The 26,412-nt window shown below is 38.0% G+C and overlaps 1 protein-coding gene across 2 annotated transcripts in view; it reads left to right on the forward strand.

Annotated features, from left to right (window-relative positions):
- ROCK2 (Rho associated coiled-coil containing protein kinase 2) overlaps positions 1-26,412 on the forward strand; it is a 98,471-nt gene that overhangs the window by 26,708 nt on the left and 45,351 nt on the right. For both annotated transcript variants that reach the window (XM_054279186.1, XM_054279187.1), the window contains exons 2-3: positions 13,634-13,715; positions 24,210-24,310. In XM_054279186.1, coding sequence (XP_054135161.1) covers positions 13,634-13,715; positions 24,210-24,310 — 183 coding nt within the window. The remainder of the gene's footprint in view (positions 1-13,633; positions 13,716-24,209; positions 24,311-26,412) is intronic.

Genomic DNA, 26,412 nt, shown 5'->3' on the forward strand with positions numbered 1-26,412 from the left:
TCAAGTGTCCCACTTCATTTCAGAGTTACCATCTAGAGTATTACCAAAACAAATGGCCTTTTTTAACTAGAATTAGGTTTAACCAGCTGTAAAATTGATAATCAGTCATGGTATTTCAGAAACTGCAGTGTGAGTGGTTTTTACATTGTCTGTGCAGTAATGGAAGTCAAGTTCCTAGAACATTGAATGTACCTGAAAGTAGTTTTTAAGCTACCTCAGAAAAATTTTAAACACTGAATTCTGTTGGTTTCGTTTTCACTGAGCAAGGGGTGAACTTGTGTCCAGGAAAGAGTGCACAAAGTATTGCACTGCCACCCATTCCATACTGGATTATCATGTTGAAAGGGAAGTGAGATAAGGTTGGGCAGTCAACCTTTGTTCTATTTTATCCTCTAAGTTTTGATTTTTTTTTTCCTTCTAATAGGTCTGTATGTGTATGCAGTTGTACTGCCACTCCCAAGATGGAAAAGTTGGCTTGAAATAGATGCAGTATGACTTTAAAACATTACTAAATGGTTAATAGTCTTTTTGTTGTAAATTTCAAAGATGAGAAAAATTGTTTTATTGCGCAGAGCTGATACTAAATCCTTTCAAATGTTTTCTGCAAGCTCATAGCCTGCTTTGTAGCAGTAGCTCTTGATTTGGTTGTTGTTAGAGTTGGCATCTGAATCCAGCCTCTGTTTTCTCACATTTCACAGAATTATTTAGATTGGAAAAGACCTCCAAGATTGTCAGAGTCCAACCTTTGAACAATCACCATCTCATCAACAGATTACTCCTCCAGCCCCAAATTTCAAGGCTCCTCTTGCAGGCTGTGAGGATGACAGGCGAGATACAACGTACTGCTGGTTTCAGAATGGTTTATCTTAGTCTGTTATTGAAGCTCTTCTCTTTTTATATGCATACTTTTGAGTTTGGCATGATGTTCTCTTTTGTCCAGAGCATGTAATATGTAGGCTGAAAGAAACTTGTCTTACTTCCATGTAATGATTTGTAGGGATTAAAGCAGTTTATGTGAGCATGAAAAGACAGTTTCTATAACTAGACTGTATTAGGAGTTTTTCTAGCCTAATGATGCTGTTCCCAGCAGTAGTCAGTAGCTCAGAAGTGCCTGGGACAGAGTGCAGAAGAAAGACTCTGCCTGTTCAATTCCACTCTCCCAGCTTGGGGAGACAGGGCAACTCAGGGAATCTCCAAGGTGGATGTGGTGGTTTTCTGTCTCACAGCCCTTGTCAGCTTTATCTCCCTTGAATCGAATAGCCTTCAGCCCAGTGTAAACTCCTTGGCAGCAGAAACATCCTGTGGCAATAAGTTTTATGATGTGAATAAACCCTTCCCTTCTGTTTTAAGTGTCTTGCATGCTGGCTTCATTTGCCTTCCATCTTCCTGTTAATGGAGATCCAGCTAGCCAGGAAGTCTGAGTCACCACATACGTAGGAGACCAGGTTCCAGCTGAATGTCTGTGATACTATCTGATGGTGTCTCTGCTTATTTCAATTTGTGCTTACCCATCTCTTATCTTAGATTTGACTGCAATACAAAACAAAACAGAGTCATGATCTTCCACAGACAGGCCTCAGTCTGTGATGATCGATGACACTGTGATAATAGAATTCACGATGAAATATTGTTTCACAAAATATCCTGTCAGCTCTTCTAACAGCATTGTCTAGCCAAATAATTTGTGGTATTTCTGAAGGTGCACATGGCACCCTGTCAGTAATTGAGCTCTGGTTGAAGTTATTTCCAGAACTGAGTACAAATACCCATAATAGGATAATTTAGGATGCAAGGGACCTGTGGAGGTCTTCTGGTCCAAACTGCTGATGTACTCATTATCAGCTTCAATTAGATGATGTTTAAGAATTTCACTTGGAAAATATCCAAACATGGAAATGCCATACCCTCTCTGGGCAACCTGTTCTAACATTTGACCGGGGTGAAGAAAATGTTTCCATGTAGCCAATTTCAGTTTCCCATATGGCAAGCTGTGTCTGTTGCCTCTTGTCATGCTCCTCTGCCACAGGGCCCACTGCTGACCTGTGATGAGGTTTTTGTTCAACAGGACCCTGAGATCCTTTTCCTTAAAACTACTGTCTAGCCAGCAAGTGCCAGCCTTTCCTGGTGTGTGGTGGTATTCCATCCCACATGGGGAGTCTGTGTGTGTCACTGAGCTGCATGAGGCTCCTCTCAGCCCCTCTTCCCCAACCTTTCTGAGTCCCTCTGAATAGCAGCTCTGTCCTCCAGTCTATCAGCCACTGTCCTGGTTGTGTTATCTGTGAGGTTGCTGAAGGTACACTGTGTCCTAGCTTTTGGGTCATTAGTAAAAACAAACAGTATTGGTCCCAGTATCGCTCCCAGTATTAGTCCCTGGGGAATGCCAGTGGTCACCAGGTGCCAAGTTGGACTTGATTCTGCTGATCGCAGTGATACTTTGAGCCGGATGGTCCGGCCAGGTTTCCACCCAGCTGATTGTTTGTGTACCCAAGTGGCCCATACAATTCCTGCAGGAATCTGTGTTGAATACCTTGCTGAAGTCCAGATAAACAAAATAAACACTGCTCAGTCCTTTGGCACTGAAAAAGTCATCTCCTTAGAGAAGACAAGTTGATTATGTACAATTTACTTCTGATCAATTTAGTCAGTTATCTTATTCTGCATTTAATTGATAATGGTGTCTAGGGGCCTGAACTTAATTTGAATTTTGGCCTGGTTTTCTGCAGGTCCTCCTTCTTGAACATGGGCAGAAAATTTGCTCTTTTCCATTTAACAGGAGACTCCCCCAGTTGTTATGACCTCTCAGAGGAGGTAGAGAGCAGCCTGGTAATGGTTTTGACTGACTCCTTCATGCCCCTCAGATGGATCCCATGAGGATGCCTGAGGTGGAGCTCTCTGTGTCCCAGGGGACAACAGCAAAAAAGGCTCAAAGTGTCCATCTTCTGTCCCCAGGTCTCCTGCTTTACCAAGACAGTTTGCCCCCATTTACTTTCTTTAGTTGCTGATTTATTTATAGAAGCTTTTTTTCTTGTCTTTCATACCCTTTGATACCCTTTACGTAGGGTAAAGGTAGAATATACACGCATGCATGTGTGTGTGCATGTATGTGTGTATATTCTGGTTTTCTAGGGACAGACATACTAAATGCTTTTCAGTTTAAGAGAAACAGGTTTAATCACAGTCATTCTGTGTCATGCTGCAAGTCATGCTCTTTTATGCACGGCACAGGATTTTTTACACTGTCCAAAGTGAGATAATGTGTTTATTTTATTATGGTCATACATGACATTTGAATATCTCGCAGACACTGATGTTTTTCCTGACTGAGATAAAACTGAGGTACTGTGTACAAGCACAAGTGTTTATTGTTTGTATTTGTCTCTTCAAGCTGCAATAGTTTGGAGTTTTTTCTTGGGTATCTTAGTATTATGTAATGTTTATTTTTAAATACAGTTCCTTCTGATATAACTTGCAATTAGCATTAAAAGCTTCTGCAAACTGATTCATAAGGCAGAGGATATAACAACACCCACTGAGTGGAATTTATGGCTAGAGAAACAGATCAGAAATCAAGAGCTGTTATTTTCTTGAGTTTGTGATCAACCATGATAGAAATTTTAAATTTTGTAATGAATTCACATGCTAGCAGCTTCTAAAACAAGGTTCTTCAGTGGCCTTGATGTCTTTTAAACTTTACATTAACTAGATTTTAGTGACTAAAGAAATAAAAGTTCTTCCATGACTGAACTAATTTATTATTAAAGTAGTTGAAAAAATCCTTCAGAAGAAATTTTTTGCTCTCTCCTGTGGTCTTTGCATCACCTCCTCTTCAATGGAAGAAGCCCCAGGATCTTGATACAGGCTGCCCACAGCTTTGGGGAGCAGTTGTTTCTGTGTGAAAGTCTTAACTAATCTTGTGGAAGAAATAGCTAATTAATACAGATTTGTGCACAGAGCCAACTTCTCACTCAGAAACTTGGAAATGAGTAGTTATAGCAGCAGATTGCAATAGGCATTCACTTCACCAGGCTTGCTGAAGTAGTCATTCAAAATCTGCAGATAGCAAGTTCCTATCAACACTTCTTTTCTACTGCTTTACTTCATACTTTTTTACAGTAGAGAAATTCCTTATTCAAGGACTGTCTTTATCTTGGCAAGAACAAAAGTTTTTGGACTCAATGATACAAAAACTGATTTTAATATTCCTAATCTGCCATGTGTTCAGATCAAAAGTAATTCTAGCATCATGGAGTAACTCAGCTTTGAAGACCTCCAGAGGTCATCTGGGTTCAACCCCTGCTCAAAGTGTGTGCTTAATGTCTGTCCTGAGTGTGAATCCAGTCTCTCCTATCCAGGACAGCCAGTTATGTGGCACGACAGGTTTGCTTTTCTCCATGTTTTGGGGGGGAGTTTTCAGCCACTTTTAGTTGGGCTTGTCAGGAGAGACAAACTCTGCTACAGTGCTTGAGGCTGAGGCTATTCACCTCTTAAATATTTTTTTGTTATTGAAGTTGATGAGAAAACTTCACTTTTTGATAATACCTCATCATCGTGGATTTTACAAATGATGGAACTATTACTTTAGCCAGTCCCTAGAAGAATGTATACAGAGTTCCATCAGAAAACATCCAGAAAAATTCCTGTTTTGCTTTAAAATCTAGAATACTCCACTAGAAGTCCTGACACAGGAATCACAATTGAAGTGTTATTTATGTTATTTTATATATTTAAACATTTTAAATATTTATGTATTTTAACATATTTGCATGTAGGTTTTTCCATACTGCATCCAAATTCTGTACTCCGGAGTTAGATGTGATTTTGATTACCTCAGTGTTATTCATCACTTTAACTGGAAATCTGGGCTCATGGAACTATGGTGGAGTGCAGCACTTACATTTCAAGAAATATGTGGTGCAGCTGATAAGAATATCCTGCTGACATCAAATTTGAAGTTAGGCAGGAGGTAACATGATGGGCAGGCCATTATTTATTTGGTTAGAAGTATTTTAAAGAATGACTTTAAACAGTTGCTGGTATTTTTAGTACAGGGAAATTTTATAATAATTTTTTCTGAATCACTGACTACAAAAAAACCCAAGCCTTTTAATAATTTCTAATTAATCATGCTTTTAAGGGACAAGGGTGCTAGGCTTTTTCTTGATTTTTTTTTCCAAACCATGTTGTTTGCAGATCCAGTTACTGTAATAGAGGTAGTTACAATTTTTGTTGTTTACCCTAATAAGTGTCCTTTTTAGTTAGTAGATTGTGTACTTGCATCTTATTTATCCATGACTCCTAAATAAATTAGTAAAAATACATAATACAACCATCAGCATTACGTGAAGGAATATATATAGGAAATTCATTTATCTGAAAGGAAGTTCCCAGTGAAATTGAAGAATGAGTGATTCTGATGGTGTAATGTGCAATGGATAGTTGCTGACAGTAGTTTCACAGACTGAACAGTCTGAGGTTACAAAAAGATAAATAGAGTAAGTTTCATGATGGACAAGTGGGATTCTTAGTTAATGTGGAACAAGGATGGTCAAAAAATGTGGTCAAAAAATGATTTTAAGAATAGGCTGTGTATCTGTCTCCATCCTCAAGCACAGATGAGCCTCCTGACCTTTTTGTTTGTGTTCCTGATGTTACCTCTTCGTCCAAGAGCTCTAACCTTTGGAAGCCCTTTTTGAGAAAAGAGGAATTAATAAAAGGCTGTGTGTTGCCTTTGGATTTTCTTGAAACAGTAGGTAATTCCATTTCTTCAGGATGTCAGAGAAACAATTCTAGACATGAGTTTACTTTTTGTGCATTTTTAGATAGTCTTTTTGCAGTTCTAATACTTGTACTGTTTTGCTTGATTGCCTGGGCAAACTCCATCTGAGCTGGTGCATAAATGACTGCAGGAAAGCGACAGTCAAAATTACCAACCCGCTCTTGCTCTCCTGTTAAGGAGCAGAGATTGCTAATAAAGGCCTTGGAGATTTCCAATGAATAGGAAATTATCTCTGATGTCATTTTAACAGGTTTGTAGTTCTGGGCTTTGGTGCATATTAATGTTTTGAAAGCAATGTGAATTCTAAAATACAAAGTAGCTAAAGAACCTGGAAATGTACAGTGACCTCAGATGAAAGCAGATTATGCTGAACTACTGAATTTTTCATGGCTACAGTGATAATCAGCAACACATGCAAGACCAGTTTTATTTTCTTAAAGCTTAAAGAGAAAACAGTAACAACCAATTTGGAGGAAGAAAAAGTGCATTTTTGTAATGGTCAAGTTTTTAGGGATTTTTTAAGTGAATAATGTTAAGCTGTATCTTCAGAGCTTCTGGTTTACTCTGGCTTTCAGTCCTTTTTCTTTGGCTTGGTTTACTGCCTCTGTGTATTTCTTATAGTAATTTGTGAAGAGATTTTAGGTAGGTTTGGAAGGAATTTTAGAGATCACTGCTGAAGGATCCACAGCTGAACCTACTGCAATAAATATTTCTCTAGCTGGTGAATCTCTTGTGAAGGTGGTTTCTCAACTCCCTTGAGGAGCTGCATTATGTCAGTTTATCACTACTGCTATTTAGAACTTTTTTCCCTAATCTGTGACCTAACCTTTGTGCCTAATTCAGCTAATTTTTTATTTTGTTTTAGGGAATGTGAGGAATTGTCTATCATCAGCATTGCTCATACCAGCTTTTTATGTTCTGAGAGAACTTCTCTTGTCTCCTTAGGCTAACCTTTTTAAAGACTAAAGTCTCTGCTCCTGACAGCCTATTTTAGCAGAAATTGCTTATCATTTCCCTGCTCTTTTTAACTTCCCCTTCAGTCCTTTTCCAGCTTGTCTTTTGCAGTCCTCTGTGTAGGGATTCACAGAACTAGACACAATATTCTGGCTTAGATGATATCAATATCAGCAAATTATTTCTGATCTTCATTTATAAAAGAATCTTAGTTCTCTGTGAGGTCTTATCCAATGCACCTCCTGTTGATGCATCTGAGTCTCCTGTAACCCCACATCATTTTCCATTATCTTCCTGCTTGGTCATAATTTCCATATTTATATTCTGTGCATTTAACTGCTTTCAAAAGCATATGTTAGTGGAGATTTTCTCCCCCTTTTTGTACTTTGAGTTGCATCTGATTGTATTTTTTTCAGGTTTTTTTTTTTCCTTCTTTTTTAGGTAATTTCAAATGCAGTAAAAAGCCTGTGCTCAAAACTTCAAGCTCCATATCATTTGCTGAATTTACTTATTTTATTTTTAGTTCTTAATAGATCTGTTTCTAATTTTATTGCTTTACTGTGGCAATGAAAATATTCTGTAGAACTGAAACAGGACAAACCCAAGGGAATTTCTTTTTGACACACTTTTCCAAGTCCTGATGATTACCAAATTCCTAATACTTATCTTTTGGACCTTTTCTCCATCATTTCCTATACCATATTTTTTTTTTACTTTGCCTATGTTAATGTTGAGTCCTGTGTTTATTCCTGTGTTAAGATGACTTGCTTTATTGATTACTCCCTATAATCTGGCAGAAATCTTTTTTTATGGCACTGTTTTATCTTTGAGAAGAACATAAAAAACCTTAAACTCTGGATCTTGTTAATCTTCTAGGTGTTTACAAAATGATGTCTTACTCTAACTCCTCATTGCCAAATATTCTGATCTGTAGTTTGGAAAACCCTATGCCTTTTAATGGGAGTGCTTTGATTTACCCTTTTCAGTCGTGCTGACCTCTCCTGTTCGCCTGAGTTTTCAATGTAAATTGGTTGGGACAGTCTCCTTAAATACTGTGAGTGAATCTCAGTGTATCTTGCTGTCCTCAGCACATTTCTATATGTATATAATGAATTTCTTTAGGATTTGTTTTCATTCTTATCCCAGAAAGCATGGAAAACGTAAATCTTCTGTGCATTCTTTGTTTTTTGTAATTCTTAATGAATTTTTTTTGATCATTCTTAATATAAAGTATCTTCCTTTGTTTTCTCTTGTCTCTTGTAAACTACAACTCATTATACCCCTTAGCCTTTCTGATAATTATTTACATAAGGTTTTAGTATTCCATAGTGGTGTTCCTTAACATCTGTCTTGTTGCATCTTGAACAATTTTGTGATTATACTTTTGTAAGTATTTAGAAGGAAGCTGGTTTAGGGTTGTTACCATCCTATCATTGTCATTACATTTTCACACTGTGCCTTTCAAATAGCAGGGGAAATGTATAAAACCATTAACATATGCATGTAAAATGCAGCACATAAGAGGACATGTCTTGAGGAGTATTGCTTGTATGATGAAGAAAAATTTGCCTGTATTCACTAGTAGACAACATTAAAACCATTTCAGTATTTGTTTACCTTCATGTACAGAAATCAGATTGTAAGTGAAGCCTGTTGTTAAGCATTTACATACTCATTTGTGGACAGTAGCTGCTTTTAGGTTTCTAAACTGTACATACCCAATACTGTTTAAAAATCTGTTAATTAATGTAAAACTGTTAAAGAACTAGAATGGCAAGACCTCCCAGCAGTAAATGTCAGCTGCATTATCATGGCCCAGATTATTCCTTCACATACTGATTACTAACGCTTCAATAAGAGAAAAGTGAATTGCAACATATCCTAGAGATCACTGAGCAGGGAAAAGGCTGTATTTGCCTTGCATATGGTCTTTCTGTTGTTTTACCTCTTTTATGTTGTTACTAGCTGCTCACCTTGCATCCAAATGTACTTTCTGTGTTATGGAAAGAAGTAATTGCTTGGTAAAGACCAGAATTATTTAAGGGTCCCATTGGGATATGGAAGAACATAGTAGAGGTTTAGTCCTGGGGAAGAGTCATTAGATGCTCAATTCCTGTGTTCATAGAATTGGGTAGTTCTGCCTTTAAAATCATTTAGGCCCAGCTAAAAAAATGCAATGTGATGTTACAAGACTTTTCTATCCTTACTTTTTGCTGCAACATATTTTATTAATTTTGTTTGATGATTTAGAAAAGGAAAGAAATATTATTTTAATTTTTTTAAATAAATAATGGCATAGTGAAATTTCCATAGGATCTCATGAGTGTAGGTTAGAAGGGAACCTTGAAAGATCATCTATTGCAGCTACTTGTCTGGGCCAGAGACATCTTTCAGTAGATCAGACTTTTTATATTTTCCAGTTATTGCAGGATTATGAATTGTTTCCTGAAGTAACTGATGCCTTTTCTGTTCAGTCATCCACTGTTTGGCCTTGTTTTTTATTTTTTTCACATCATGAAAGTGAGGAATGAATCAAAATAGCCAAAGCTGCTTTTGACAGCCAGTGGAGTTTACATGCACATGTCAATGTTAACCAGGTTCAAACAGTTACTTTAATATCAGAAACTCTTACCAACACAGAATGATTTCATTTGGTGAAGGCTTCTGTGGGGTTGCCTGGAATTAATATTAAGTAGCTTCTCATTATTGAGAAGCTACTAGTATTTTTCCCTATCACTGACCCTTCTGTCAGAGAAGAACATAAACATTTAGTTCCTGTATTTCATGAACTTTTCTTGTCTGTTTTATTCATTCATGCCTGTTCATTCAGGTGGGTAAACAGTGCACACTGCTTGCTGGGGAAGGCAAGCTCCATGTTGTCCACAGAGGGTGACTGCTGTCAGAGTGGCCAAGAGCTCTGCTCCTCATGTAGTAGGAGGGTGTTGCAAAATTTATCCAGTTTGGTCTTTTCTCTTGGAAAACATTTCAGCATGTTTGCCATCAGCAAAAGGCTTTTGATGGGGACAAATCTATCTTTGCCAGTGATGCTTTTGCTTGGGAGCTGCTATTTTTGGCCTGTTAGCTCAGAGTCTTTTGTAATAGCAGAAAGCAGAAACGAGCAGTGAAATCCCTTTAATGGCATATTTCCTGGTTGAAGTGACTTATCTGGGAGGCCTAGACAGAGGACACGTCATTTCCTGGATTACTTCTCTTCAGTCCCAACTGTCTGTTTTACTGCATAATCTTTTGACCCAGCTTCTTAATTGTAGGGATTTTTTCTGTTAAGTGATATAAATTAGGTCTTTCAATGAAAATGTAAAGATTTAAGGAAACAGCTTTTGACAAAATGCTAGTGTACAAGACAAGTTTTTCATAGATTACAAGTTGATATGAACTTGAAATCTTGTACATTAAAATTTTGTTTAAAAGCTTAAAATCTTGTCTTGAAAGAGTATAAGATTTGTTCACCGGGCTAAAAAAAATTTGACACACTTTCTGTTCCTTGTGGTGATTATACTTATCACCTCTCTTTGACACTAGCTGTATCTGGCTGTGGTCTAGGGTTAGGACACTTCCAAAGAGCTAAAATAGTCAGTTGTGCTGTTCTCAAATTTCCTTTCATTAATAACTACTTGTGAAAATTATTACCTGGAGTCCATGAAAAAGAGGCAAAAAGAGCTAATTAAAAATTAGCTGCAAATATGGTTCTCAGTTTGTATAGCCCACAAAAAAGCCATGGAATCAGAATGACACGTGGGAAAAAAGTGACATCTGAAATTATAATGAACAGTTCAGCTTAAATTGGAATATGTATGATTGGTTTGGATCTTGTAATCCAACTTCACTAAATTTTTAGAGGGTGATAACTGTTCTTTCCCCTGATGTTTTGCAAAAAATAGAAGTCAAGAACACTGTATATGGGCTTCTTGGTCAACCACAAAAATATCTTCACATGAAAAACATTAAGACATCAGGTGACCTCACCTCTCTTCCGCTTCAAAATAGTAAGAACAAAAATACGCCTTCCTGATTTTTGTCAGCTCAGAGTGCTTTCACATCTCCCTTAAGGTGTCTACCCCGTTGTTAGTGATCATGAGACTATTTTCTCAGTAGCAGTGAGAGAGCAGTTGGAGTTTGGTGTAGACTGTCATCTAATTGGAATTGATGCTTCATTGAGCTGGGTAAAATCCTAAAATGTAGCCCAGCTGTTCCCATCAGGGCATTCAGCATGGTCCTTCTCTACATGTTGCAGGGTGAGGATCCATATTTCTGCAGACACATTGTGCTGCAGAATGAGATACCCTGTTTTGAAGGTGGTGTTTGCCAAATCAAGAGTAGTATGGATTCTATTATGCTATTTTGCAGAAAGTCCTCTCAAATTAGAACTTTCTGTTGGATTTGTCCAGATTATTGGGCATTACCTGTGTAATTCATGTAGTGACTAATCCATAAGTATATAACAACTTTGTTACTTTGGTTTGGTTTTATTGTATCTTCTGTAAAAGTGTCATATAAATTAGGAATAAGTAGTAAGTGTTCTGTCCCTCTGAAAGATGAGTATGATGTCCTGGTACATCACTCCTTTCTCCTTAATGTGTCTTGCAGGAGCTGTTATGGTCAAGGCTGAAACAATTCCTATATTTACTGTTATTAAAGCACCTACTGTGCCTTAATGACTGACTTTCTGTTTGCTTATTTACACTGTCTTATGCTTCCTTCTGGTATGAAGTTCTAGAACTTGATGTGTAAGACCGTCATAATAGTTAAGGTTACAGTCAAGAGTAAAATTCCACCTTTTTTCTGTGCAGCAGTGGAAATATTATAGGTGTTACAGAATGTTTGAGCTTGGCAAGGACCTCTTGGTATTGTCTAGTCTAACACCTTGCTCACTGCAGGGTCTGCCAAAGTAGGTTGCCCAGGACCATGCCATGTCAGATTTTGAATATCTCCACTGGTGGAGACTCCACAGCCTCTGTGGAGTCAAACTGTGGGCAGTTTGTTCCAGTACTTGACCACTCAGAAGAAAAAAACATGGTGTTAAAATAGAGTTTTGTATGTTTTACCTTATGTCAATGAACAGTGCCTTTTCTTCTGTCCTTCCCATCAGGTACTTACAGACACTGATGAGCTCCCCTGCCCTGAGTCTTCTCCTCTCAGGGTGCAGAGTCACAGGTCTTTGAACCTTTTCTCCTTGGAGAAATGTGTTAGTGCCTTAATCTTACTGGCCCTTTGCTGGACTTACTCCATGGTTTGGGAGACCAGGAGTGAGCGCTGCACTCCAGGTGGGACCTCATCAGTGCAGAGTAGAGAGGAACCTGTTGCTCACCAGGACCCTCTGGTGCTTCATTGCAAAGCTGCTCTCCTGCTTGTCAGGCCAAGGCCTATACCTGGTACCTGGGATTTTTCCTCTCCAGCAGCAGGACTTGACTTTTCCCCTTGCTGACCTTTGTGAAAACCTTCTGTGTCCATGAGAAGTGCCAGTGCAGGGGTGCACTGCTGGTCACCAGCTCTGACTGGACTTTGTGCCACTGATCAGTCTCCCAGGCCCAGTCTTTCAACCAGCTTTTAATCATTTGTCTAACCTATACTCTATCAACATGTCTGGGACACTTTCCAAGACACTGTCATTTGTTAGGAGGCAAAAATAAATAAATAAATAAAATTTCTTCATTCTGGAAATTGTCTTAACCACTAATGTGTTTTGTGATGTAAACTGATACTGCCACAGATGAAGTGGTCTTATTTTTGTATGAGCTTATTTAGGACAAAGCAGCATTCAAAATGTATTTAATAATCTTAGGTGTTGCCTTTGAATCTCTCCAGATACATTATTAAAATGAATATAATAATTTTAGTAATATTTGCAATAAATTCTGCATTTCCAGATATATTAATAAAAATATAAAATCAGCAGGTTGTTAGCTATAGCCTCAGTTATTAAGAAGACCGAAAAGCTGTCTAGTTCTGTTGGCTGCCTATTAATAAACATGATGTGGTCTCTGACTTAAATCTCTGTGATGCCCTGTCAAGGCTCAAAAACCTGAAAAAGCAGTCTCAGGATTTTGTTCTTAGGGCAATGAATAAAGCTGCCAGTTCAGGCTGAACATTGGAGCTGCTGACAATGAATGGTGTATATTGCTCTTAGTATCTGAAGCTAATTTTTAGTTTTGTTTGTCCCTGTGTAACTAGAAAGGTCTCTGTGTTTGAAGAGTAATTTTCTAAGTTTTTCCAGGTTGCAGAAAGGTGAAACTGAGTAAAGTCTTGTAACAGGCATTTAAAATACTATTTTGAGTTTAGTTTTGGTGATCTCATCCCTTGCCATTTTAGGAGTCTCAATTGTTTTCTGCTGATAATGGATAGCAGAACAGCATGTAGAGTTCTGGCTCATCTACTGTTGAGTCACTTAGAAAAGGTATTTTAGTGTTGTGAGCCTGAATTACATGGTGAATTGTCTTCTTAGGTTTAGGTCATGTCTTGCTTCCAAAAAAATGTATGGTTGGTAGAAAGACTTTGATCAAAGCAATAATATGGATATACAAACATAAAGTCTTTGCAGGAAAAGTGTAACAGAAGTAAGAAAAATGGATTGACTGAACTCAGTATCTTAAATCAGTGTTTAATGAGTGAGATTACTTACTGATTAAGATTAAAACTACTACTCCAGTTTAAGTCCCAGTGCCACTAATCAGTGGTAATATAGCTGTACTGTTTATAGAGCTTGGAGCCAGTCAGTGTGTGTTGGCTCCTCTGCTGGTTTATAAACATACTTGAGAGCTTGTTTGATTTGCCTACTAGGAATGTAATGCGTGCTTGAATAATGTACAGTCAGTCTCAGTGCAGTAATTTTAAGTTGTTAATTAAGATTTTAGAATTCAATTAACTTTTTTTTTTTTTTTTTTTCAGGATGGCTTGAATTCTTTGGTCCTTGATCTGGATTATCCAGCGCTGAGGAAGAACAAGAACATTGATAATTTTTTAAATAGATGTAAGTTGCAAGTGGCTCTTAAACAATGACATTGTTGTGATCTCAATCATAAGAAGTTGAGTGGTCAGAAATGCATTACTCATAGTTATTCTATTAATTTTTATAAATCTGAGCTTCAGAAGGCTTTAGAGGATCATTTATTACAGAGAGAAATTTCATTTAAGGAAGTTGCTATATGGTAAAAATATGTTGGAAAATAGCAGATTTTTATTTTCCTAAATACAGTTGGAAAAACCCTTTTATGTTATTTTCTTATCTTACGTATGTGTAGCTACATAACTTGCTAAGTATATCCTAGTTATTATTCTTCAGGAATTCATTACACTGAAGTCAACATTGTTTACATAGTCATATTTAATCTAACAGAGAAGTCTGTAGGTTTTTAAAACTAAATTGTTGTACCTTAAAATCTGTTCGTTCATTTTTGAACCTTTGCATAAATGTTTGTGATTCTCCCCAAGTTAATTGTAGACAGGATCTTGGAGTTTATTAAGCATATGATTCTACATCAAAGTAGCTGTATTTTGTGGTTTTGAAGTGTTTTCTATTATTGTATATAAGCAGAACATCTTTTCTGGTAAAAATAGCAGATTATTTTGTAATTTTCAGTGAGTAAGCCTTCTTGGAATAACTATGCTTTGTAGTGATCTTTTGAGATGTATATTTTTTTTTAAAAAAACCTTTCTGTTGCATATGTTGAGGTTAGGTTTCTGCAGATGCAGTCCTATTAGCAACTACTTTTCAATTCTTTACTGGTAAGACCTTTTATGTGTTTGCTCTCTGTTGCCCTGGGACTCCTTGGAATATCCACTCACACTCTTCACTTAAATAGTGGCTGGTGTAGTAATTTCTGGTGAGTTCTTTGGAATTCAGTGCTTCAGTAGAGCCCTGTAGATGGACATACAGCTTTTACAGTTGCCAGTAAAGTCTCATTTGGAGAAATCACTTAAAATACAGTAAATAAGAAAGTAGATTAGGACACAGAGGCATATTTTAGGATTATTTTCAGTTTGAGTTCAAAGGAATTCAAGCACATATTTATGAAAGGAAGGGTCTGTAACAGCATTTTAAGCATCTTTGTTATTTGCAACTGAGCATTGTATGTGTAAAGTGTGGGGAAACCCCCATGAAAATGACATAAATAACATTTATCAGCAAATTCTATGAACTGGTCGTATTTGCTTTTACATTACTATTTTTTCAGTAGAACAAAATTAGAAGCCTCTCTCTGATCAGAAGACCGGTGTCCTTTGACAATTAGAAATAGTAACTGTGGGAAAACAATTTAACCTCAGGAGCAGGTTGGGGTTTTGGTTATTATTTGATTGGTTGTTTTTTGTTTGTTTTCTTGCTTGTTTTCTGCAGTCCCTGAACATTCTGGCTGACTGTCTCCCTTTTTTCGAAGGCTGTTGCTCCTTCTCCTCCTCTAGGCTCTCTGTCATTGTTGTAGTAAATATTTTTAAGTATCCTATGTGACGTGGAGGCAACCAGCAATGTCAGAAACATGAAAATATACTTTTGTTCACAATTTTATTACTGCCTTTTTATTGTTAAATCACCTGACAGTATACTGTTGAAATAGCCAGATACTAGTTAAAAGAATTTTGAGATGTGTTACAAAAAAATTCACAGTAGCTAATAAAGAGTTTTTAAGGGTACACTTCATCTTTACCTGTTGAACTCTAAAAAAGCATGCTACACCTGACTATTTTGGCCAACATATTGTGTGACAGTGCATCTTGCTTAAGAATCACACATGTAACTTCTCTGTTGTTTCTGTACTGACTGGGAGAGAATAAAAATACTGTTACATATCTTCTGTGATTTACACTTTGGGAAAAAATAAATTGTGAAATGAGAATTTTGTAAACATTCAAGGCTGGTAGTATTTTGATATTGCAAAACAAAGTATCAGTCCTGCCACAGTGGTTCATTTCAGTCTTTTCTGACACAGGTGGTTGTATGGTTTGTTATATACCACACAGGGAAACTGAGCAGAATTAATGCAGACAGTCAGGTTTCATTTTTTCTTTTTATTAAAACTAGTCAGGCAAAATAAAAGCAAAGACCAGTTTCTGATTTTCATTTCACTTCACTGATACTTGTGCTAGCACAAAATGAGCCACTCAGATACAGGAAAAAACAGGACAACTGGGTTCTTATTGACACCCCCCTTTTATGCAGTTTAAAATTGTTAAACCCATAGCTCAGGTCTTCTTGGGAACTATTCTGAGGGTAGCAGGTGTCACTGGAAAGAGTGTGGCACGTGCTTGCTGAAGCCTCTTGCAACCTTGGGCTTGGAAGAAAAGTTGGGAACTGTATTGAGAATTTATGGAACTGTAAGTTGTTGCCTTCTTAGGGTAAGGAACAGTGAGTTCTTGTCTCTTGTGATTTTTCTCAGCATCTGAAGAGCTGCTGCAAATGCCCAGCTGAGAACTGCTGTCAAAAGGTTCTGACAAACTCTGCTGAGCAGTCTGTGCCAGGGGCCTGGAGCCTGCATCCCTCCCCAGGGTTTCCTGAGGCCAGCCTGGAGAGTGGCAGGGCCTGCTGGAGTTACACTGTGCTGCACAGTGAGGCAGCTAAAGCAGAGTCACTGCCATCCTGCTCATCCACATTACACAAGGCTGCAGAAATTGTGGAGAGCACTAAATAATTATCACACTTACAGTCAGTTTAATCACTTAATTCTTCCACAATAACATTTTGAGAGATAATTTTTTTTCCCCACCATAATCCCAGGGGTTTGTATACACCCTACTTCCAACCTATGTCAAGTTATTACTATTCAGGGTAATGTTTCATTAATAGTTTTTTTTTTAATTAAAAAATGAAACAGCTTGCACTTCAGCTGAGACATTAATTTATGTTTAGCTCAACTCATAATTGCAAGCTGAAACTCAAATGTTTCAACTATTTCACAAAGGCAGTTTATTAATTGTCCACACTATAGGAGTTTGATGTATTCTGTTTCTGTGACCACTTCACCAAAGCAGTCTCTTCACTTGTTTGATATGAAAGAAATTCTTTAATTGCCTGCTTTGCCTTACTATTCTGATTTCTTACCACTTTCTCTAAGGTACTGAATCAAAGTTAGCCTGTGTTTATTGGAAGAGGCACATTAAGTATCTGACATAATACAACCATTTCTTTTCAGTTTTTTGTTGCTTTAATTAACTGTTGGTATTCTGATTTTAAATTGCTCTGGTTTTTAGCATATTCATGGAACAGAAAAATGTAATGCAATATTTAATTCCCAAAACAATGAGAGGAGTCTCATAGCCCTCTGAGAGCAAAAACTAATTAGCTTATTTTAGAAAAGGAAGCTGAGTTTTTCAGCATGGGCTTGGTGTAACAAATCTTTCTTGGTCTTTTCTGTCATCCAGGCAAAGGCAATAGGTTGAGTAAATTCTTCCAAGTCAATTTTTCTGCCATCTAAGATTTGCCAATTGTTGAATCATGTCTTAATGGCTTGTGCCTTTTTTGGTGAACTCCCATTCAATGCAATTTAGTCTGAAATAGTTAAATGACATGTTTAAGCAATAGTTGGAAACATTTAATCATTTATAATCTTATCATCATGAATAGAAGGGCACAAAAAATGGATTTTGAGTAAGTCCAAATAGCAGCATAGAGAGGGGTGCCATAAACAGGCCTTGTACAACCCAGAAGTCTTGACTCCCTAAATGGATCTGTGCATTATTTAGCATCACTCAAGAGCTGGAAACCTGTGTTGTTAAAATGATTTTCTGATGTTATGTAGGTTGGCAGACTTGTAGAGTGTAGTGACAGTGGATGTATTTACAGTAGAAGGAACTTTTAGTAGAGATGTGGCACCTGTGCACCAGTTTTTCTAGACTCCCTGAATAAACTCCCTGAAAAGTTCCTTTAGCCATTTTCCTCTCCAAGCAGACACTGCTTACTCGGAAGATGCAACTGTTAAGATTAATTTCAAAATCAACAGTTTTGGTTCCTCCCCTTGCATTTTGTTATGTCATTTGAAGTTGCTGAACCCTGCCCAGCCGTGTGGTTACCGACAGGAACCTGTGTCACCTCGTGTGGTGTGAGTGCCTCCCAGGGCTGCAGCTCTGTGTTCTCTGGGCTTCCTGTCAGCAGCACTCATGAAATGTCAGATGCCATTTGCTATCTTGGGAATTTAGTGCACTGTAGAACTTCCACTGAGTTAAGGAGCTAATTGCTCCTCTGGTGTTCTCTTGGCTTCTCTAAGGCAGCTCCCTGCCAGGTCTTCACTGTCACCTCAGCAGGTTGGGCTCCAGTTCCATTCTTAATGATTTTGTTCTGGTAGGAGTAGGGATAGGAGAGGTATCAAATAACCAACTTTCCCAAGCAGAGCGTGGAAGCCACAGTGTGTAAGACAGAATGTCTTAGATGTATAAACAAGTTATATGTCAGTGTCATTAACCACATTCCCTTTTGGGTACTTGGTAGATACAAAGCAATTCAGCCCTGCCATCAGGTTTATTTTCATTACATTAGGGATGTGTTCTCTGTAAGCCAGAGAGGGCTGCTGCCTTCTGTTTCCCTGTGTTCTGCTCTTTTCCATCTATGCAAGAGAACATATTTCTCATGTTCCCCTTTTATTTCTCAGAGGGAGGAAGCATTACCCTGTCTGGAGCTGTGCCTTCTAGTTCCTCCTGATTCTGCAAGGTCTCCAGTAGCTTCTTCTTCTTCATACACTTTGACCAGACACTATAGATGCACCTCTCATTACTTCAGTCTTTCTGTTGTGCTTTCTGTTTGGTTTTGTTCAGCTGTGGGATTGCAGCACTTCCTGGCTGTATTTCAGTTTAACTTCTGGCTGGACTTCTGCCTAGGGCAGCAACTTTTGACTTAACATACTCCATAGCAGCACTCATTGACTGACTGTGTCTGATCTGTGGGGTAAAATTGCACTCCCTTGCAATTTTTTTCGTCTTATATACACTCCCCAGAACTGCTTGATACACGTGGGGTTTTTTTAAGAGAAAATAACCTGCATATGACCTTTTTTTAAATCTTAAAAGGCAGAAAAGTTTGGGGTTTTCCTTCCTCCCTATCCCCCTTTATTGTCCTAGACAGGTATTTTTTCCATTTTCACAAGCATTTGCAACCTTCAGCCACATTCTTGCTGCCAGCTGTCAGCGACTGATCCAGACATTCTGCCCTTTCAGAAAGTGAAACTTCATTTGTTTAAAAGTTATAATGCCATTTTCATATAGTAAATCAAAAGTTGTCTTTAAAGACTCTTTGTATCTAACACTCCTGGTCTTTCCTGTATTAACGAAGAAAACCGAGTGATAGGTGATGGTATTCTCATGTTTTAGAACTTTTATTTAAATGTCACAATATTTCTATGAGATTCCATTGCATCCTGGGGCTGGGGAGTCCACCTAATGCCTTCCTTTAAACATAATATTTTTCTTCTGCTGGTCTTTGTGCTGTTGCAAATTCATGAGACATGCATACATATACCAAAACTTTCAAACTCATCTGTGTGAAATCTGAAAATTCAGACCACTATAAGGAGGCTGCTATTGAAAAGGTCTCCTGCACCCTGGATTAGGTCACGTTTTGTGAACTAAATCTTATGATCCACTCTATTGCAATTACAATGTGGCTTCAGGGTTAATCTAAGCTTGCCTTCTTGCACTCCAGTTTTTTGTTTCAGGTTAGTTCCATGCATTGATTATCTGCTCCATATCCATAAGATTTTATGCCAAAATAGACAACCCATCTATATTACTGACACCTTTGCAACATTTGCATCCCTATGTGGTATTATTAACTGAGATTATTAAATTTTAAAGGAGTTAGGAGGAGTGACCTCATTGCTCTCTAAAGAGGGGAAAAGTGGAGAGGGAGGTGTTGAGCTCAGCTTCCTGGGATGCAGTGACTGGACATAAGGGAATGGTCCAAAGCTGCACCAGGGGAGGTTCAGACAAGACATCATGAAGCATTTCTTTACTCTGAGAGTGTCAGACACTCAAACAGGCTTCTTTGAGAGACAGTTAATGCCCCAAGCTTGTCGGTGTTTAAGACGCATTTAACAACCTGTAACTGTTGGTCAGCCCTGAAACATTCAGACAATTGCACTGGTGGTCACTGTGGGTCCCTTTGAACTGTACTGTTCTATTCTGTTCTATTCTATTCTATTCTATTCTATTCTATTAATCTTTTAGCAAAGCAAGTAGGATTTCTCTATTCTCAACATTTCACTCAAATGATAAAACTAGTAACTCCTCACCTGGTTGTTTAATATATTTTTGGGGTTTTATTGTTTGTTTGCATTATTTAATGCTTGAGGAGTTTCACTGGAGCTGTAGTGACTTTGTTTATAGTTTCTACCTTATACAGAAGTATTCCTGTGAGTTTCTTCTCAGATATTAAGCTGCATAAAACTACACACTGTTTTTTCAACATGTTTAGATCTCTGCTCATTTCACGTATTTGAAAACATTGAAACATGTCAGAAACATTTAAAATAAACTCATGTCCTTCCTGTGTGTAATGAGATGCAACATTATATTCAAACGTGTAACTGCACATTCTCTGTCACTTGAAGTTTTTCTCTACTGCTGCTTCCTGTGAATTTGTATTTATCTTCCTTGTCTGGTACCAGGGCTTGTGATGTGCAGCTCCAAACACAGCAATTCCCTTTGCAATCTGCAAAATTAATTAATGCTCTTAACAAAAATAATAAACTTTGTGTGGGTGAAGCACTGTTGCTTTCCTATGCTTTTGGTCCAGGCTTTCCTGATTCTGTATGGAAACAACATCACAATTCTCTCAACTCCTCTTCCTGTTGACACACTGAATTACTTTGGTCTTACAGGTACACTGAATGTAGCAGATTTGTTTACTTTTGGAGATTTTAATTGCCTCTGTCCTTACAACTTTATTAGCAGATCATTCCCTCACTGTAACATTAACCTCTCCCCTTCCCTGTCACATCCAGTCTTTTCTTCAGAAGAAACTTTCAGTAGCATTTTTGTGTTCACAGGTTAGGAAGGATCTCTGGAGGCCAGCTGGTCCAACTCTGCTCAAAGTCAAGCCTGTTTTGATGTTAAATCAGATTGTTCAGGTTCTTGTGCAGTTGAATTTTGAGAACTTCCATAGATGGAGTTTTTTAGCTCCACTTGATAGTCTGCACCTTTCCCCAGTTCTTACTATTCTTTTCCTACAAAATAGGATTTCTGGTATTTCATCTTGTCTGGTGACTCTTGTCCTTTCACTTTGTACCCCTTTGAAATAAAACCTCATTTCAACTTCTGTTGAGGCCAACCACTTACCCATCCCTAACCTGAACAATTCCAGTTCTCTCAGCTTCTCTTGAGCATCATGTGATTATCTTGGTGGTCTTCCATGAAGCAATGGAATGTTTAGTATTTTTTGTGCACTGAGGACCCCAAAGTTAGTCATAATATTCCACATATGGTTTCGCAAATGACAGATAGGGGAGGAAATCTACTTCCCTCAACTTACTGACTGTACATTTACTAGCACATACTCCCACAGTCACTGTGAAGGCTGGCTCCTCATTCCTCTCTGCTTGCCTTGTTGTCCACCAGGGCTGTCAGGTCCTGTTTCTCATGGTGCCTTCTAGCTGGTGAGTGCATCCTATTCCATTGTGTGGTGCTGTTCCATCCCAGCCACAGGACTCTGCACTTGCTGTTGTTGAACTGTGAGCTTCCTGTCAACTCGTTACTCATCCTGTCTGGGTCACTCACAGAAGCCACCCTGCCCTCCAGTGCATCAGCTTTGAACTTAAAACCACTGGCTGTGACTCCAGCAGCTTTACCACTCACCTGATAATTCCTCTGTGCAGTCCATGTTTGGCTATAAAGATACTTTTGAGATGTTGTGTTGGAAGTCATGCTGTAGTCAAGGAAATGTACTGCCTTCCCTTTGTCCACCAAGACAGACATCTCATCATTGAAGGAAATCAGGGTAGTCAAACACAGTTTGTCCTTTCTAGATCCATTCTGGGTGTTCTTATCCTTCCATGTCCATCATGTTCTTGAAAGTGGATTCCTGAAGGATTTTTCTCCATGATCATCTTGGGCAGTGTGGTCAGGCTGCTATTCCACCCTGTAGCCTCCTTGTTGTCCCTTTAGAATATGGATGTGGCATTTGTGCTTTACCAGTCATCACCTTTCCAATGACCTTTCAAAGGTGATAGAGAACAGCCTGGTAATGGTCTTGACTGGTATTTTCAGCACACTTGGATGCATCCTGTATTGTCTCAAGACCTGGTATATGCCAAGTTTGCTTCACTGGACCTGAGAGGCTCCTGAGCAGGGCTTGAGAGTGAAGTGAAGCAAAAAAGGCATAGACTGCCTTGATCTTCTCCATGTCCCTGGTACTAGATCACCTCCCACACTGGGAGCAGTGGGACTATATTTGCCTCAGTCTTTCTTTTATGGCCAATGTATTTATAGAATCTCTTGTATCCCTTCATAATCCTGGCTAGTTTCAGTTCCAGCTGAGCTTGGTTTTCCCAATTCCATCTTTTCCAGTTTGAGAGGTTCCTGCTGGGTAACCCAACTCAGCTTCCATGTTCCAAATCTTTACCTTTTGTGGTGAGTTGAGGCAGAGGTTGCCCATTTAGGCAGACTGGCTCCTTGCCATTCCTGCTCGATTTCTAACTGAAACAGCTCAATAGCTAACTAGAACAGACTGTTCTTGTGCTATGAACGTGTCATCTTTGAGGATCAGCCCACTCCTCTGCCCTTCACAGCAGCTTTTCACTGTGGATCCTGCCCGTGAGTTTTCCAAACAAGCCGTAGTCTGGTTCGATTCTTCTGGATTGAAGTCCAAGGTCTGCTATTTTCCTTCTTCAGGTCTGTTCGAGTCTTAAATTCCACCATCTTGCAGTTGCTTCTGCCAAGTCTGCCACAGACTTTGTCTTTCTGAACCAGTTCATTCTTGTCTGTGAATAATAAATTAGAGTGCCTCCTTGTCCACTTCTGTTGCACCCCTGCTTAGACATAAGGGTCCCTGCTACTGAAATCCCTGTATTGTGTTGTACAACACACAGAGATACTGATATGATCCGTAACTGAAAGACAGGTATCACTTCTTATGGTTGAGTCTTGTACTTTAACACCTTTTGATTTCAGAGGACTCTGTGCAGAAGGAGAGCTTTGTCTGGTGTGAGTTAGGTGGTTGTTTTGAGGGTTGTAACTCAGTAAAATGCCTTATTGGCTTATTGCTTGTTTGGAAGAAAAGAAGTGTTCCTGATGGTCAGGCAGGATTGCTTGTAGCCTGCCAAGTTGCTCTTCATGAATATGTAGGAATGGTTAAGCTATTTACTAGATGGTCTTATCATTAACTCCCTTAGACCATGTCATCTTTAATGTCATACTGCATTAACTGTATTTCTCATCCTTTTCTCCCTGGTATTCAGATCTGAGATCCTCTTTAAAGCCTTTCTGGGGATAAAATTCCATGGTATTTGACCCTAAATGGGGATCTTGCAGTATATAAACCTCTACCCCTCTCTGAATCTAAGCATCCACAGCTTTTCATACAATTTCATGCTCTTCCCTGGTAGAGTTCTTGCTCCAGCCACCTGTTTTGCTTTGTTTTGTTCTTTCTCTATGTGTGTGTAGGAACTTGTAATGCCTCAGATGATCTTTTGTCCTCATAATAAGAATAGATTTAAAAAATGCATTTAGCTGGGAATGCATTCATAGCATGCTTCATTTACAAGATTGAAGAGTCTAGGACCTTGTGTGTTTTTAGAACTTGTCAGAGATCAGAATTTCATTGTTTTCCCTTTTACAGATTCTCACAACTGCTCATAAGACACATTCTGACAGGCAGTGCTTATGTGAAGAATACTGAACAGAGCATTGTAGACATCATTTTAAGAAGTGTAGAACTACACATGCAGTGAACACCAAAAAAGCAGTGTGAGATAGCCAGCAGTTACTCATTTGTAAACTTGAATCAATGTTTCATATGGAATGGGTGAGTGGATGTGCCAGATCTTTGTGTGATCTGCAGTTGTACATGAAGGTTACCAAGTCACATTGCTTGCCTTGTGAGTGCTGTTGAACCCTCCAGGTGTGCAGGAGCAGGTTACACCTGCAGTGCTTTTTGCCTACCACATACTCCACCTTGCATTATCAGTGGAGTGTCAGTGGATCCTGGGAGTGCAGCGGGTAGCAGGGAATGATTGAAAATTCCAGATAGGCATCTCTGGCTCTCTTCATTACCAGAATCTTCCCATAAGCTTGTGAGTGATTATTAGAGGTGTGAAATGAAAGTCAGCAAAATATGAAAGATATTTCATTTGTTACAGCTAAAGGTAGACAGCTAATGGTTTCCAAAGAATAATGAAAGGGGATATTAACAGTAACTACAGATTTCAACAATTACCAAGAATGCTCTAAACATTTGAATAAAAATAGCTTATTTTTACTCTGAATGCATAGCTAAAATTGTATTCTATTAATACATGCATTATCACAACTTCTTTTTGATTTGTTTTAGATGAGAAGATTGTGGAAAAAATCCGAGCTTTACAAATGAAAGCTGAAGACTATGATGTTGTTAAGGTGATTGGAAGAGGGGCTTTTGGAGAAGTGCAGCTGGTAAGAATGTAATGATTTAATGTTTAGAGAGATTAACAGCTTTAACCAAAAACATCCTCAATCTTCATGTTTTATATTTAAAAATTCTTCTTAAAAAGAACAAGTATAATTTTCATTGTATTGAGAGATTGTTTCTGTGCATACTAAACAGTAAATCTGAGTTCAAAATATGATGGACAGGAAGGGAAGAACTCAGGAATGTTTTCTATCCTTTGGTCAAAATCAAAAAGGCAGTGCATGGCAATTCTAAATCTTTTTGGCTACAAGTATCACTGTACAGTATTTGAAACCTTCTACAACAGAGCAGGCAAACACTGCAACAAAATATTTTTGTTTTGTTCTTATAATTGTGATGCTTGCATTGTATTTTAAGTGACATGACTCACAGGATTTTTAAAAGATTCCTTCCATAACATTGTCCCCTTGACATTGTATGCAATATAATACCTAAACTATGAATGAGATTACTTTTAAAATTTCTATTGCAGAGAACTTCTGTTACAAAAAAAAAGTAATCAAGCTACAAAAAGTAACTTGGTGTATCACATGTAGTCTGATTTTCATTTAATTTTGATTTTTCCAGGACTTCCAAGTCCTACTGTCTGATAAGTTGGCACAAAAATGTGAACCTGTGTATGAGATGGATTGATATGTCAGTTTTGAAATAAGTATTGGATGTAAGTGCCAGATAGAATCTAAAATGCAAACATTAGGGACAAGTTATCATGAGCTAACAGATAACTGTGCACCAGCTGATCCATGGTGATTTTCTGGGTGAGTACTTTTAGAGGAACAGAGGTATAAAGCGAGTCACTGGAAAGGGGAGCAACTAATGTGCTGCAATTGAAGCTTGTTATCTTGTTACCACAAGGTAACAAAAATTACTCTCTTGCTTGTACTTGTTGTCCTGGAGCTAGTATTTTACTGCTCTGTGGTAATTTTGCCCTAGGAAGCTGGAAAAATCAAATTGTCTTGTAATGTATAACCTTTTTGGAAAATATACAGATGTGTTGGAGTTTTGTTGAGGAATGTGGTAAGATCTATGCTGTGAAGGGCTTATAGGAGACACAGTGTATAATGGCAATAATTTTATGATCCATTTATAAAATTCTTTGTGTTTTCCATATTAGTGTTGTTGAAATTTGTTGGAACTTGAAAAAAACCTCTTCTGATTAGCCTAATGTTGTTTGCATGACTCATGGTTAATTTTCAAATTTAGATGTGATTAGTATGGCAGATAGCAACATCTAATCAGCAAGTTTTATTCATCTATGTCATTTTTTAAGACAACTTCATCCAAGTCTAGTAGCATGAGAATGTAGCACCCTCTTCTCTTTCTTTCTAGCAGGGTCATTTACACTTTGTTTTTGTCCAGAAGAGTGAATGAACTATGGAATGGAGTATTTCTAAAAATCCTCATTTTCTAGCAAGACTTTAAAGAATTATTATGTATATTTATAACCTTGTATGATTTTCTATCTTTGTAGGCAAGAAATTAAAATCAAAACTAAAACCTTCAGCAGAACCTTACTTTCTTATGAAGGGGCTGCTGCAGGATATTTTTAAGAAAGCAGTCTAGTCCATGTTTCTTTTCAATGACAGTCACATCAAATGGTTTATTTTAAAGTCTTTTATTAGACATTTGTATCTTTACATTAATCCACATGGAGCAGTGAATAGAGATGCTCCTTATGCACTGGCATGTGAAGTCAGTGAAAAATCAAGTTGTAAGGAGCAGAGTTCCTTGTCCATTTGTTGAGGGGATAGGAGATGAAAAAGAGCAAGTCCAAATAACAGAATCCGTGTGCCATTTTTAGATGTCACACTCATATTTCCTGGAAGCGTCCAAGATAACTGTATTTTTGATGAGCTTCAAAAATGAAAATACATTGTTTTCATATATGTATTTCTTAAGAACAGAAGGTTTTTTCTAACTTATTTTTATTTTCTTTTTAACAATTAATTTCAAATAAAAGGTCCTGATTTCTTCTGTAAACTCTTTTTTGTAATTCACCATGTCATATACAATTTAAATTTTTAAGAAGAGATAACTTTTTGTAGTGTACATACTGCAGCTGTGCACTTTGAGGGATCTGAAGACA

This window comes from Melozone crissalis, unplaced genomic scaffold (genome assembly GCF_028551555.1).
Source record: "Melozone crissalis strain CALT ecotype California unplaced genomic scaffold, PUWL_Pcris_2 ptg000027l_1, whole genome shotgun sequence".
NCBI classification, from domain to species: Eukaryota; Metazoa; Chordata; class Aves; order Passeriformes; family Passerellidae; genus Melozone; species Melozone crissalis.